This window comes from Anolis carolinensis, chromosome 6, assembly GCF_035594765.1.
Source record: "Anolis carolinensis isolate JA03-04 chromosome 6, rAnoCar3.1.pri, whole genome shotgun sequence".
In the NCBI taxonomy this organism is placed as follows: Eukaryota; Metazoa; Chordata; class Lepidosauria; order Squamata; family Dactyloidae; genus Anolis; species Anolis carolinensis.
This window is the reverse complement of record NC_085846.1, coordinates 37,391,782-37,408,330: the sequence shown is the minus strand read 5'-3', so window position 1 is coordinate 37,408,330 and position 16,549 is coordinate 37,391,782. Positions and strand designations below refer to the sequence as shown.

General features: G+C 43.0%; 1 protein-coding gene across 2 annotated transcripts; it reads left to right on the top strand.

Annotated features, from left to right (window-relative positions):
* The first annotated feature begins 31 nt into the window (after positions 1–31).
* On the top strand, positions 32–3,165 carry hexim1 (HEXIM P-TEFb complex subunit 1). Of its 2 annotated transcripts, none has more exons than XM_008113230.3 (2): positions 32–113; positions 1,327–3,165. In XM_008113230.3, the coding sequence occupies exon 2, from the start codon at positions 1,661–1,663 to the stop codon at positions 2,675–2,677; it is 1,017 nt and encodes a 338-aa protein (XP_008111437.2). In that variant the 5' UTR covers positions 32–113; positions 1,327–1,660; the 3' UTR covers positions 2,678–3,165. The 2 variants fall into 2 exon arrangements, with proteins under 2 accessions (XP_008111437.2, XP_003222575.3); XM_003222527.4 differs by lacking the exon at positions 32–113 and adding an exon at positions 169–390.
* The last annotated feature ends 13,384 nt before the right edge of the window (positions 3,166–16,549 follow it).

The following is a 16,549-nucleotide window of genomic DNA, read 5'->3' as shown; positions in this document are numbered from 1 at the left end:
GCTGGGAAACGCATGCGCACTGAGAGGTGGGGGCTGGCGTGGGTATATAAGGCGAGGCAGCGCGCTGGGAGCAGCAGTTGAGAACGGGTGGTGCTTGGGTGAGGGTTGGCAAGGTTGGTAGAGGAGTGAGTGTGTGTGTTCGGGCGTTGGGCGGGCGCGAGGGAGTTAACCCTTTCCTGCCCGGGTTAACCCTTTCCTGCCCGGTGGCTTTCTTAACCCTTTCAGGGCGGGACTAGATTTAATGGTCTGCTGGACCATCCACTAGGAAAGCTTCTCTTTCCTACTATTGGGGATTTGGCTTGAGAAGAGAAAGGGAGGGAGCTCTGAGAGAGAAGAGAGCACACACTTCTTGGCATCAGGACTACTTTTAACCTTTTGATGCCAGGACTGGTAGGATTTTAACCCTTGAGTGCCTGGATTGGGACAACTTTAATCCCTTGTGAGATAATATAATCATAATTATTATTAATAATAATGCACGCTGGTTTTGTATTCAGATTTTATCTTATTTTTATTTATTTTGTGGAGACTTCTCTTAATTTTCTTGGGGCTCATGTTTCTCACTGATGATTGAACTTAATGAAATATACTATTTTAATGGATGAATCTCCACAATAATTTTAACTGGTTTAAAATGTTTTTAATGCTTAATATTTATTTATTTATGGATGTTATTATGCTTTGTGTGATGCTATGCTAATGATACAATATATATTCTCTATAGATAACATATTGTATATAATATACAGTATAATATATAACAATATATTGTATATACATATAATATTGATAATAATAATAATAATACAATATAATATTAATTATATATTATATTTAATAGTACTAATAATATTACAGTGTAGTGGTTTAGTACAATATGGTAATATATAATGATAATATTGTGTTATGTTAATAATATAATATATTGAATGTACATATAATTTGTAAACCACTCTTGAGTCCCCTTCAGGGTGAGAAGGGTGGGATATAAATGTAGTAAATAAATAAATAAATTTTTGTCTTGGGTTCTATGTTAAAAGTTGCTTTGATTTGTATTATATTATATTTATACACTGTGTATTTGCGGTGAGCACTGTGGCCAAAGTGTAAGCTGCTGTGAGTCCCCTTCAGGGTGAGAAGAGCCGGGGGGGGGGGGTGTCAAAATATAGTGAATAAATAAATAATAGTTAACCATTTAAGTACCCAGGAGTAATTTTGACTCCCACTTCGTTATTGGACTCCTGGGCTATTTTTGAGCCCAACTTGTGAAATTGTTACTTGAGAGAGATCGGGATCCCAGGGTAATAATATCTCTTCTATTTCCAGATGTGCAAAGTGGCTCTGAAGATAAATTGGCAGATGGGGAACGTTGGTCTGCGGTGAGACAAGGAAGACAGCTGAAATCGGACTCTTTGTATCCGTAGAGTGATTGTCTCTCCTGCTCCAAGGGTGACACTGGCAGCATTTGCTCTTCTTCTGAGAGTGGAGGTTTTTTTTTTAACTTGATCATCTGTTTGTAGAGCACTGTGAGTGGTCCTTAAGGAAGATCAGTGCCTGAAACATTAAAATCTGGAGGATCCCAACTGACAGGACATTGCAAATTGGTGACATCTTTGCCTCATAAAGAAAAAAGTGATTTGACAACAAATTCGAACCAGCCATGGCGGATGTTGCTGTGTCTTCCAGTCAGCAGCAACCCAACGGCAAATCATCTCCTGTCTCCCTCTGCTTGGGTGCAGGTGGTGGAGATGGTGATGGAGGGGGACCTTTTCTGGCCTCTCCGCCTTCCAACCAGGAACTGCTCCACGGAGAGGAAGCGGGCAGCAGGTGGCAGCCGAGAGAGGCCACACAGCAGCAGGACGGCAGAGAGGATGCCTGCCTCGGTGCAGAACAGGCAGCTTCTCCCGTCGAGGAAGGTGAGGTGGCGGTGGCTCAGAACTGTGACACAGCTGCGAGTGACAGGTCATCGCTGGCTCTGCCCTGTCGGGAATATTTTGGCCCAAGGTACAGGCCTCAAGCCGCCGGGGAAGAGGAGCGTCAGCTGGGCAAGAAGAAGCATCGGAGACGCCCGTCCAAGAAGAAGAGGCACTGGAAGCCGTACTACAAGCTCACCTGGGAGGAGAAGAAGAAGTTTGATGAGAAACAGAGCCAGCGAGCGTCCCGGCTGCGGGCGGAAATGTTTGCTAAGGGGCAGCCGGTGGCACCGTACAACACCACGCAGTTCCTTATGGAGGACCACGACCAAGAAGAGCCAGATCTCAAGACCGGCCTGTGCCCCAAGAAGGCAGCTGCCAAGCCTGAGGACACCAGCGAGGAAGAATTTGTGGAAGAGGAGGATGGCGGCAGTGACGGCATGGGAGGCGACGGCAGTGAGTTCCTCCAGAAGGACTTTTCGGAGACCTATGAGCGCTTCCATGTCGAGAGCCTGCAAAACATGAGCAAACAGGAGCTGATCCAAGAGTACCTGGAGCTGGAGAAGTGTCTCTCCCGGATGGAGGAAGAGAACAACCGCCTGCGGATGGAAAACAAGAAGTTTTCAGGGGACTCGACAGAGGACCCCCGGGTAAGTCAGTTAGAGCAGGAACTGGACAGGTTGAGAGCTGAGAATCAAAAACTCTTGAAAGAAAATGAACTCGGCAGACAGCAGGAGAAATCTGTCTCTAAACTGGGCGAGTGAAAAAGCAGGGGCTTGCCTGGGGACTTTAAGTGGAATGAGACTGAACACCTTCCCGGGATGAGAATGCAAGATCTATATCCATATTTTGTGTGTGTGCGTGTGTGTACATATATAAATATATATAAGACAAATGGACCTTTTTCTCTTTTGATGATTTACGGTAATCAGAATAAATTCCAAATCACGCATTGTTTTTGAAGATAGCTCTAACATACTGTGTGCTCTTTTTTTAAAAGTATGTATAATCAAGGGGTCTCTGGGGCGCTTTTTAAAACAGAACCAACATCCAGCATTTGTGAGGGAACTTTTTAAAATACACCTGACTTACCAAAACTTGGGTTTTGTGTTTCTTTTAAAGGAGCAGCTGGGGTGGGGGTGGGTAAGGGCAAAGGAAAGTGACACAGTTGTAAACCAATCACATTCTGGAAAAATATATGCAGATTAATGCTGAAGAGTTCTAATAAACTGAAGGATGTGTGTGTGTAATAGTTCTGGTGTGGTTTCTAGAAAAATAATTCAAAATATTTTCTTTGATAGAGAATATTGTGAATGATTTTTCCAGGGAATGTTTTGATGACATTTTAAAAAGGTCCTGATGAGAAGAGACAGACATTTTATGTTTATTATAATACAGAAAAAACATTGGTTCAACAAGATTCTTTATTAGAACACTTTATTTCCTTTGTGCCTTATCACTGATTATTTTGTTGTGTACATCATTCTTTTATTCTGCTTGGCCTTGCTGCAAACCTGTGTGGTAGGTCTCTGTTGCTTCTATTTTTACTCTTGAAGAGTCAGAGGATGGGGAAGTGTGACTTGCCTAAGGCAGAACAGTCATGGTGGGGCCCTGAAATCCTGTGGCCTAGCACTCCAATTTGGGTCCCTTGTCAAGCATCTCAGTGTGAATATTACCAGCTCTTCCTGCATTCAACAATTTACTATTTTAATTGTGATGCATTGGGATGAGAATATGGGAATGAGAAATGTTTAAGCCTTTTTTCCTCCGCTGTTCAGCAACAAGAACAGTTGGGTGTGTGTGCTCTGCGCTCACTTGCTTTGACCTCACCTTATTTTGCAGCTTGACTCACTTACCTGAGCCATCTAAATAATGCAGCTTCCATTGCAGCAGCCCTGTTGATCTCTTTACTGTTGGCAGTTCATGCTGAGGCAAATATGTGAAAGAATTGGTTAGGATCTAGCTGAATGCTGCCATTGTAACACTGTACACCCTTCCTCTGGAACAAATCCCTCTTTAGTTATAGGCCCAAGGAGATATCAATAGGATCTTGCTGCAAAGCCTCTTATTATAGTTGCTGTTAAGCGAATCGGTGTTTACAAATATCTACGTTTCAAGATGCAGTGGGGGGATTATTTTACTAAATGTTGCAGAAGCAGGCTTGTCTTTTGACAATTAAGGCCTTGGAGTGGCAGTTGAAGAAATTGATTTTAAAACTGAATCTCAAAGCAGCTATCAAGCAGATACGTTGGTTCGTTTCATAAAAGGGCTCATCTAGAGTGGACTATGAGGCATTCTGTGAAGTTGTGTACTGTTTTCCCTCTTTTTTAAAAAAAAAAAATCTGCCCCTTCCATTTTTTGAAGCCAAACATTCTGCTATTTACATCAGTGTGTTTGATGATCATGGTTGGATCCAAACCAAATTTTTTATGCAGATGCACAACTTGCCCTTCTGTACAATGGGTACCCAAGGAAATGTGCTGAATAGTTTAAAAAGTACATAAAATGCAATCAAACACCCACTATAAAGAAGACCTGGAATTGTCTTTATTACAAAACAGAGGGGTGTCCGGAACATGATAAAGCCAAGGCTAATGTGAGAGGGAATTCCTCAATGAGGATGCCATTACAAAAGAGATCTTGTCTTGTGTACATAGTGACCAAACCTCCCAAGTGGCCTCCGAGGGGTGCGTTTTTCAAATCTATAATACTTTACAGATGTATCTAGCAGCCTCACCTTTAATCATTTACTCTTGAATAAATACAGTGGGCCTAACCTATATCAGGACTTTAGCATGGGGGTATGGAGCCTGTAACACTGCTCTTGTGCCTATAGTATAAATGGTCAAAAATGATCCATTTGTTTTAACAGACCACTTTTTATCAATATGCAAAAAGGCTGCTTTTAGTCTGTCTTTAAAATGGCTCATCAGTTGGTGCTTACAGTTACCATTATGCTGGTACACACATAATGCAGCACTCTGGTTAGCTTCAGAAGCAGAAAGGAGGCAGAAAGACATGTGCAAAAAGCCAGGAATAGACAAGTCTGCAGGGTGCTCCCAGGTCCTTAATGCTGCCCAATCTGATTCTTGATTCTCTCTGCCAGGGACCATGTGAGATCGATGTCTTCGTGGCTGCCTTGCTACCATAAGCCTTAAGGAGGTTTCTATACTGTGTAGGCTGAAAATGTCTTAATTGTAATCAATTCCCCTCCAGAAATTTTGATCACCTTCATGCTGGACTAGGCAGACTAGTGATTGAGACATCATTCTCAACAACTTGGCCAAACTGCAATTTTCACAGGGCAGGCCATAGGAATTGCATTGTGTAATAGGAGATGCATTCCTGATGAGAAGCCACAAAAGACGCCTCCTTTGGGAGGTGGGACAAAGCACACCTTGGCTTCTTCAATGAAAGGAGCTGTGTTTCCACAGCAAGAAGCTGGAAAATGCCTTTTTTATCCCTTCTGGGCTCTGCACCTTATCTCTCTTGCACACAACCCTTTTCAGCAGCAGAACCTCTCTGGTTGTAGACACCCATCTTCCCTAAGAAAATGAGAACACAGTTGGCCCTCCACATTTGTGGGTTTGATTACTCATGGATGTGATTAAAATGTTCTCTTGAGGAATGTCCTCCAGCACAATCATGGCAGACATTAAGCATAGAATCAGGCTGGAGGAATTGGAGATTCCTATACAGGTGAAAAAGATGGATTTTTATTTGCATTTCTTCCTGCTTTCATGAAGGTCTTGCACTCTTACCACCAACAAATGTGGAATGCTGGCCGTATCTTCATTTTGGGCTGTATGATCACCAAAAGCACATATGAAAATGCTTGGATCACAGACCTGGGCACCTCTCACACTACCCAGTCACCATGGCTGTTGATTTCCCCTCAACATCCATGGTGCTCCGGCCTGTAGCGAGGGGGGGCGGGGTTAGGGGTTCAACCCCCCCCCCCTGAAATTTTTCAAGTTATAAAAAAAATCTCGTTTACTCATGAATTTTAACTGGTTAACTAAATCCCCATGCTAAGTCTATGAGATGCAAAACATTAAGAGTCCCTCCAGGCACTATCTCAAGCAGATATTGACAGGTTTGTAGCGGGGAGGGGTATGTGCTAGGGGTTCAAACCCCCCCCCCCCCCGAAATTTTCAAAACCCCTCCCAAATTTTTTTTCTGGCTATGGCCCTGATGGTGCTACCCTATGGAGTCCTGCTATTTGTAGTGTGGGGAAAGCTCTAAGGCAGTGGTTCTCAACCTGGGGTCCCCAGATGTTTTTGGCCTTCAACTCCCAGAAGTCCTAACAGCTGGTAAACTGGCTGGGATTTCTGGGAGTTGTAGGCCAAAAACATCTGGGGGCCATAGGTTGAGAACCAATGCTCTAAGGTAATGGTACACAACCTGTAGCCCCCCAGGTGTTGGGACTCCAATTCCCAGAAGCCCCAGCCAGCTTGGCCAATGATCAGGACGTCTGGGAGCTGAAGTCCAAACACCAGGAGAGCCACTGGTTATGTGCACCAGTAAGGCCTCAACAGACTACAAGCCAGACTATTTCATATGCTGCCGCTATGGCACTTAAAGTGCAATCGTAGTGCTATCTTTGTATATTGTGGTGGGGCACTCTTTCAGGGATGAGACAGTGGAGTCTGAACGAGCCAAGTCAGGTGTTCTTGAAAGATGGGATACAAATATTTTTAAATACCCATATTTACTCAAGTCTAATGTGCCTTTGAATTTTATGCAAAACTCAATTTTCAAAAACCTGAAACCAAAAAAAAATTTTTTGATGCTGAATGCTCAGCAGCAAAAAGTGCACTCTTTGTAATTTGGCCAAAATAGATGCACATTCCAGTTCTGCGTGTATAGATTTCCTTCTTCAAAAACAAAAGTCTTAGAACACCAAAGTTTCCAGCAACAGAAAAGAAAACTTTGGGGTGCATCCAGTGGTTCCCAACCTTTTGTCCTCTAGGTGTTTTGGACTGCAGCTCCCACAATTCCTAACAGCTGGTAAGCTAGCTGGAATTTCTGGGAGTTGAAGTCCAAAACAACTAGAGGACCAAAGGTTGGGGACCATTTATCTATGCTATAGAATGAATCTACTTTAACAGGCCTGGCTCAATGCTATAGAGTTACGGGGAGTGTAATTTTACAAGATCTTGAGCTTCCCCTGAAAAGAATGCTGTTGCCTCACCAAACTACAAATCCCAGGATTGCATAGCATTGAGCCATGACTATTAAATTAGACATCTCTCAAATAGGAGCTCCAGGCGCTCTTGAAGCACCTTCCCCTTTTGCTTTGGCTCAGCACTAAGATTACTGTATTACATTAATCTAATGCACATTTGGCAAGGTAATTTAGCCAAAAAAAGGTGAGCATTAGATTTGAGTAAATAGGATAAGTACATAAATGATGCTATCTGGGTACCTACGATGAGAGAGATCCAGAGACCTCATCTTGCTGAGAAAGCGGCAAAGCTGTTACTGGAGGGACCTTTCCACCTGCTGCCACCATAAGCTATCAGGAAGAAAGGTTTTGGAAATTCAGGAGCCAGCACAGTTGCAGAGAAGTATGGAAGTGAGCAGGAGGCTGTCATTTGGTTGACGCTGTCACAATGAAAGAGGGAAATAATAGTAAGAACTTGAAGCACACAGACTGCCGCTGCGCTGGTGCAACAGAAAAAGGTCTCTAAGTGTTTGCTTTGCGAATTGTCAAGGTGCCTCTGAGTCCACAAAGAAGTAGTATTTTTATCTCGCAGCTTCCAGAGCAAGAAAATGTGGGAATCATTGTGTGGCTGGTGTGTACTTTGTGGCAAAGGGCTGGGTGAAATTAATTCGAGGCACAAGCTGTTGGGTTTTTTAAAATCCCGGTTTAATTCCTTGTTACATCTACCCATGGATTTGAGTACTAAGAGGAGTCAAAATGATATTTCTAAAGCTTCAGCTCCAAGAGAGGGTCGGAGTGTGCTTTGGAATGACAAATAATACTAAGAGTTCTGTGTAACTCTTATTTTCATGTCACTTTAAAAGAGGTTCCAGTAATAATGTCTCTCTCTCCCCCTCGGTTTTATTCTCTGGCACTTAGAAACAGCTGTCTCTGCTCAAAGCTTTTCTCTTATTGTCGGTGCCTTTTCACCACATGGGAAGCTCAATAAGGAAAATATAAGGGGGGGGGGGGGATAGACCAGATATTGTCATTTTCATAGTGACAGAAGGAATTATTCCAGAATTTGGCCAGAGACGAAGAAGAGTGACAAAAGAGGAAGAGATCTTTCAAGACACCCAAAACCCATGTACAAATTCATCTTGTGGGGCTTGAAATCTAATCAATGCTCTTTCTTCTGTAACTCTGTATAAGGGAGAGAATGAGAGGCAATGGAAAATTAATCATGCTACTAGATTTCAATACTATATTCATTTCTATCAACAGAATAGGGGAGCTATACTCAATTTCCCCATGTTCAGACACTGAAGGAAAAAGCAGACTATGCTTTTGTGGTTATCTGGCTGTTGATACCCTATTATTTAGAACCCTAAATGGTTACGGTCCAGCTTACCTATCCAAATGTATCTCCATCTATGAACCATCTCGGAGATTAAGATCATTTGGGGAGGCCCTGCTCTCGGTCCTGCCTGCTTCGCAAGCGCGATGGTGCGGACGAGGGACGGGGCCTTCTTAGTGGTGGCCCCTTGGTTGTGAAAATCCCTCCCTAGTGACATTAGATCAGCCCCTTCCCTCCTAGCCTTTAGAAGGAAAGTAAAAACCTGGCTCTGGGGTCAGGCTTTCAGAGAATAGCTTAGAGCAATAATGGATTCGGCACATGTGCAATGACTATGGAACAGCCTCAGACTATGATTTTTGGATGCCGTAGTTTTAATATTGAATGTAATGTTTTTAAATGTTAATATGTATTAATTTTTAATTCAATCTATTTTAAGCTTAATTTTGTATGTATTATGGCATTGAATTGTTGCCACATGTAAGCTGCCTTGAGTCCCCTTCGGGGTAGAGAAAGGTGGGGTATAAATAGGGCAAATAAATAAATAAATAAATTGGTGCACAGTACAGATGTTAACATAGTTGAATTAACAAAAAATCAATTTCTTTTTTTAAAATATGCTATAAAATAGTTAACTATGCAAAAGCCATTAATTTTAATAACAGGGCAAGGTATGTAAGCGGAGAATCACAGAGTTGGAAGAGGACCATCCAGTCCAATCCCCTGCCAAGAAGGAAGGCACAATATGAAATTACTCAGAATGCCTTAAAGACATTGAAGGATTCCAGAGAGATGCATCTGCGCTTGTTAAAATGCATACAGCTTCAGCAAGTACGAACTATCCCTAAGTAACAAAGCAGGGAATTATTTATCAAGCCAGAAGCAAATTGAGAATAAAGCTATAATATATTTTTTAAAACCACAAACAAAGTTTAAAAATTGGCATTATGCTAAAATTCCATTGACCAGAAGCTGGCCACTTTGAGTGCCTCTGGTGTCACTGTAAGGAGGTTCTCCATTGTGCATGTGGTGGGGCTCAGACTGCATTGTAGTAAGTGGTTTGCTCTTCTCCACACTTGCATGTCATGGACTCCGCTTTGCAGCCCCATTTCTTAAGATTGGCTCTGCATCTTGTAGTCCCAGAGCGCAGTCTGTTCAGCGCCTTCCAAGTGGCCCAGTCTTCTGTGTGCCCAGTCGGGAGTTTCTCATCTGGTATCAGCCACTGATTGATGTTCTGGGTTTTAGCCTGCCACTTTTGGACTCTTGCTTGCTGAGGTGTTCCTGTGAGTGTCTCTGTAGATCTTAGGAAGCTGTTTCTTGATTTAAGTTACTGGCATGCTGGCTGATATGCAAACAGAGGATGGGACAGAGATGTCAATGCCTTGACATGAGAGAAACCTCCCTGCAGGATAGTAACACAACCGTTGTCCCCTGGGCAACGTCTTTGTAAACGGCTGATTCTCTCACACCAGAAGTGCCCAAGCAGGGATGCTAATACATTGACCTCATAACTTCTATGGATGTCTTTGCAAGAACCTGAAAATAAGATGTCATATACGTTTACCCAAATTGTATAGATCGTAAATAGGAAATAATCCCCAATGACAAGCATTCATTGTTCTGAAAGGCTCTCTGAAAAAAACTAATATGAGCTTTACCTTAGAAAGGATAGGAGCCCCATTTGTAGCAATGTAGTATAGAACCATTGCACACATGCAAAACGAGGGGGCTAAAATTCTGTCTTTCAGCAGATTTAAGGAATATCTTGGTGCCAAACATAGCTAGAGATAGATGTGCAGGTGGAATCTAGGGCGCCAACTTTGATATGCCAGCTGTGCCCTTTCTGTGAAATCCAAAAATTGACCCAGGTCACCTCAATCTGGTAATGTTTACATGAGGTTAGTGTAAACCACTGTAGAATGGACAGCCAGGGAGCCGCAACATTGAATTGCTTGTAAAATGATCAGGACCTGCTCCCAACTTGTTCCTGGACACAATTCCAAGTGCTTAGTTTTGTGTTCATTTTTCCAGATTGTACAAAGGACTGCTTTTACAACCCCACTTTTTTGTTGTGTGGCTCCATCCTATAGAATCATGGGATCTGTAATTTGGCAAATATGTAGAATTGAACTATGGAACTTGAGCTGCCTGGCAAAGAATTCTAAATAGCTTACAAAGCTAGAAATCTCATGTGAAAATCATCTAGGAGTCTTAGTAGACCACAAGCTAAACATGGGAACAGTGTGGTGCAGCAGCTTAAAAAGCTAATGTGATTCTAGGCTGCATCAATAGGAGTATAGTGTCTAGATTGAGGGAACTCATAGTCCCACTCAATTCTGCTTTGGTCAGACCTCACCTGGAATACCGTGTTCAGTTCTGGGCAACACAATTCAAGGATATCAACAAGCTGAAACATGTCCAGAGAAGGGTAACCAAAATGATCACAAGTTTGGAATCCCTGTGAGGAGTGGCTTAGGGAGTTGAGAATGTTTAGCTTGGACAAAAGAAGACTGAGAAGCGACATGATGGCCATGTTGAAATATTTGAAAGGCTGTCACATTGAAGAGGGATCAAGTTTGTTTTCTGATTACTATGACATGGGGCAATGGATTCAAACTGTAGAAAAAGAGATTCCACCTAAACATTAGTAAAAACTTCCCGACAGTAAGAGTTGTTTGGCAATGCAATATGTTGCTTTGGAGTGTGGCGGAGTCTCCTTGTTAGGAAGTTTTTGAGAAGAGGTTGGATGGCCATCTATTGGGAATGCTTTGATTGTGCGTTCCTGTATGTCAGGGGGTGAACTGGAGGCCCCTTGGGGTCTCTTATATGATTCAAACAAATTCAAGTCCCCTGGGCCTGATCAATTACATCCAAGAAAATTGAAGGAATGAACGGAAGTTATTTCAGAACCACTGGCAATCATCTTTGAGAGCTCTTGGAGAACAGGAGAAGTCCCAACAGATTGGAGAAGGACAAATGTGGTCCTGATCTTCAAGAAGGGAAAAAAGGATGACCCAAACAATTACCATCCGGTCAGCCTCATGTCGATACCAGACAAGATTCTGGAGAAGATCATTAAGGAAGTGGTCTGCAAACACTTAGAAAGGAATGCGGTCATCGCTAATAGTCAACATAGATTTATTAAAAACAAGTCATGCCAGACTAATTTGATCTCTTTTTTCGATAGAGTTACAAGTTGGGTCGATGCAGGGATGAAGAGTTAGATGAAGAGTTAGAAGGCATGATCATCAAGTTTGCAGATGACACCAAACTGAGAGGGATAGCTAATACTCCAAAAGACAGGAGCAGAATTCAAAACAATCTTAACAGATTACAGAGATGGGCCAAAACTAACAAAATGAAGTTCCAGAAAGACAAATGCAAGATACTCCACTTAGGCAGAAAAACTGAAATGCAAAGATACAGAATGAGGGACACCTGGCTTGACATCAGTACGTGTGAGAAAGATCCTGGGATCCTCATGGACTGGAAGATGAACATAAGACAACCATGTGATGTGGCAGTAAAAAAGGCCAATGGGATTTTGACCTGCATAAATAGGAGTTTAGTGTCTAGATCCAGGGAAGTCATGCCACCCCTCTATTCTGCCTTGGTCAGACCACACCTGGAATACTTCCAATTCTGGGCACCACTATTTCAGGGAGATGTTGACAAGCTGGAAAGCGTCCAGAGGAGGGTGACTAAAATGATCAAAGGTGTGGAGAATAATCCCTATGAGGAGCGGCTTAAAGAACTGGGCATATTAAGCTGCAGAAGAGAAGGGTGAAAGGAGACATTATGGCAACGTATAAATATATGAGGGGAAGTCATAGGGAGGTGGCACAGTGTGTTAAAGTGCTGAGCTGCTGAACTTGTGGACCAAAAGGTCCCAGGTTTAAATCCCGGAGCGGAATGAGCACCCGCTGTTGGCCTCAGCTCCTGCCAACCTAGCAGTTCAAAAACATGCAAATGTGAGTAGATCAATAGGTACCGCTCCGGCGAGAAAGTAACGGCACTCCATACAGTCATGCCGGCCACATGATCTTGGGGGTGTCTATGGACAACACTGGCTCTTCAGCTTAGAAATGGAGATGAGCACCAACCCCCAGAGTCGGTCACTACTGGACTTAATGTCAGGGGAAACCTTTACCTTTTTACATAGGGAGGAGGGAGCAAGCTTGTTTTCTGCTGCCCTGGAGAACAATGGCTTCAAACTAACAGGAAAGGAGATTCTGCCTTAACATTAGGAACAACTTCCTCAGTGTAAGAGCTGTTCAGCAGTGGAACTCTCTGCCCCAGAGTGTGGTGGAGGCTCCTTCTTTAGAGGTTTTTAAGCAGAGGCTGGATGGCCATCTGTCGGGGGTGCTTTGAATGCAATTTCCTACTTCTTGGCAGGGGGTTGGACTGGATGGCCCATGAGGTCTCTTCCAAACTCTATGATTCTATATTTTTAAAAAGAAGACAACCAGCAACCACTTCCTGAATGCGATTAAATGGTTCAGCAAGGGAAAAGGAAATATCTCATTGATTCTTTATAATGTGAGATAATTCATTTTCCCCCTTTATAACAGAGGGAGGCTTTAAAACATAGTCCTTCCTACTACCAGTCTGAAGAAGTATATGTCATTCTGTGTCATGTACACGACAGCATGAAATGGCTTGGTAGCAACAAGAATGAAAACAAATATTGTTTTAAAAATCCATGGAAATCTTCTATCTGCCAGAGATGGATTCTTCAGGCACTGATGAAATGTCTTGACTCCCCAACGTTCTTGGCCAAAGTCCTTTCAAAACAAGTAATGGCATACATTTTTCTATTATGAGCAAACAAGTTGTTTAACGTTTCAATTGTGGCAATGGGAATGGTGCTTCCAAGACACCTCCAGAGGAAAATATAGATTCTGGTACAACAAAACAGAAACTTGTCTTAACGGCAAATTGAAGTAAAAATCACTGAGACTGGAATAATTTTAAACTTAGAATCATAGAATCATAGAATCATAGAATAGTAGAGTTGGAAGAGACCTCAAGGGCCATCTAGTCCAACCCCCCGCTAAGAAGCAGGAAATCGCATTCAAAGCACCCCCGACAGATGGCCATCCAGCCTCTGCTTAAAAGCTTCCAAAGAAGGTGCCTCCACCACATTCCGGGGGAGAGAGTTCCACTGCCGAACAGCCCTCACAGTGAGGAAGTTCTTCCTGATGTTCAGGTGGAATCTCCTTTCCTGTAGTTTGAAGCCATTGTTCCGTGTCCTAGTCTGCAGGGCAGCAGAAAACAAGCTTGCTCCCTCCTCCCTATGACTTCCCCTCACATATTTGTACATGGCTATCATGTCTCCTCTCAGCCTTCTCTTCTGCAGGCTAAACATGCCCAGCTCTTTAAGCCTCTCCTCATAGGGCTTGTTCTCCAGACCCTTAATCATTTTAGTTGCCCTCCTCTGGACGCTTTCCAGCTTGTCAGCATCTCCCTTCATCTGCGGTGCCCAAAACTGGACACAGTATTCCAGGTGTGGTCTGACCAAGGCAGAATAGAGGGGGAGCACGACTTCCCTGGATCTAGACGTTATTCCCCTATTGATGCAGGCCAAAATCCCATTGGCTTTTTTAGCTGCCGCATCACATTGTAGGCTCATGTTTAACTTGTTGTCCACGAGGACTCCAAGATCTTTTTCGCACACACTGCTGTCAAGCCAGGCGTCCCCCATTCTGTATCTTTGATTTCCATTTTTTCTGCCGAAGTGAAGTATTTTGCATTTGTCCCTGTTGAACTTCATTTTGTTAGTTTCGGCCCATCTCTCTAGTCTGTCAAGATCGTTTTGAATTCTGCTCCTGTCTTCTGGAGTGTTAGCTATCCCTCCGAGTTTGGTGTCGTCTGCAAACTTGATGATCGTGCCTTCTAACCCTTCGTCTAAGTCGTTAATAAAGATGTTGAACAGAACCGGGCCCAGGACGGAGCCCTGCGGCACTCCACTTGTCACTTCTTTCCATGATGAAGACGACGCATTGGTGAGCACCCTTTGGGTTCGTTCGCTTAGCCAATTACAGATCCACCTAACCGTAGTTTTGTCTAGCCCACATTTTACTAGTTTGTTTGCCAGAAGGTCGTGGGGGACTTTGTCGAAGGCCTTACTGAAATCTAGATATGCTACATCCACGGCATTCCCTGTATCGACCCAACTCGTAACTCTATCGAAAAAAGAGATCAGATTAGTCTGGCATGACTTGTTTTTGGTAAATCCGTGTTGACTATTAGCAATGACCGCATTTGTTTCTAAGTGTTTGCAGACCACTTCCTTAGAAGTTTCCTTGATACTTCCACAGAGCTCCCACTTAAATATTGAGCTGTGATATGGATCGAGAACTTGAAAAAAATATTGATGTGAGGCTGGCTACAGCTCCCATAATCCCCCAGGCAATGTGGCCGGTGGCAATACTGATTGGAGCAATCTGGGAATTGCAATTGAAAATAATTTTTCCAAACTCTTTTTCTATTTGTTACCTTGCTATCGGGATCTAAGTCTATCTGCTTCAATATTACTTTTACATTCATATATTGGAAGGCTCAAACATAGGATATCATGGTTTTTATATGTATCTAGTTTGGGTACCATATATTGCCCTGGTTATTTGAAAAAGTCATTTTAATTGTACAAAATGCATAGGATGTGGATCAACTACAACTGGCATCATACCACATTAACCTCATGAAACTCCATCAGTACTTAAAGTTTGTTATGTTGGGCAAGTTTGCTGTAGATGTATTATCGGTGAACTTCAGCGTGCTCTCTAACTGTAGGGTAAACTACAACTCCCACTATGGTGAGTCGGTCCTCTCAAACCCCGCCAGTAGGTTGAGTTAGTCAAGGGGGTTCTGTGTGCCAAGTTTGGTCCAAGTCCATCATCAGTGGAGGTCACAGTTTCACTGGTTGTGGGTGAACTACAACTCCCAGAAAGGAAAGTCAATACCCAACAACCCCTCGAGTAATCAAATTTTGGCATATCAGGTATGTATGCCAAGTTTGGTCCAGATCCATCGGCGTTTGGGTTCACAGTGCTCTCTGGATGTAGGTGAATTACAATTCCCCAAATAAAAGTTAATTTTCCCCAAAGACCTCCAGTATTTTTGCTGGTCATGGGGGGCTCTGTGTACCAAATTTGATACAATTCCATCTTTGGTGGAGTTCAGAGTGCTCATTGATTGCAGGTGAACATGAATCCCAGTACCCACAACTCCAAAATGTCCTGGCCAATTCCCCTCAAAACCCACTAGTATTCAAATCTGGACATATCGAGTAGGCATGTCAAGTTTGGTACAACTCCTATAAATCCCTCCAAAGACCACCAGTATTTTTGTTGGTCATGGGGGTTCTGTGTGCCAAGTTAGTTCCAGGTCCATCATTCTGGGGGGTTCAGAGTGCTCTTAGATTGAAGATGAACTATACATCTCAGTACCTACAACTCCTATAAATCATGGTGAATTCTCCCCAAACCTCCCTAATATGTTCAGTTGCTGATCAATTCCTCTGTTTGCTGTGTGTCATAGAAAAGAATAGGAAAGGGTTATGGAAGAGGCAGTGGGCGGGATCATGCAAATTCCACACCAATGAAAAGAGTAAGAAACACTGGGATGCCTGTGGTGGAGGAAAAACAAAATCCAGGATGGAATTGTCCCAGTATGAAAGCCTTCATTTGGGTGGTGAGCAGTATGGTGTTTATGGAGGACATTGGCAGGGTTCTTGGACATGTTCATGGCGCTCTCTATAACCTGCAATGTCATTGGAGGGAGGGCCATTGGTGTCTCCTGAGCAGTAGGAGCTATAGCTGTTTGTGGAGGTAGGAGCTTGTCCGTGTAAGTGGACAGACCAGCCACATACACACATAAATATTTTTCCTTTTATTATGTGTATGGAAGATAACCATCCAAAGCTGTCTTCCTTTACTGTCTTCCCTTCCTGTTGGGGAGATGGTGGCGGGGTATAAATAAAGTTTTATTATTATTATTATTACTACTTGGTGTCTTCACTGGCTGATATCTGTTCTGCCATGTTACAGCCTCATTGCCTCAAAAGCCACCATAACCTCCTCTAGGGTTCTTTCTCACAAATAATCGACTTCCTGAGATAGCCATCAAAAGTGC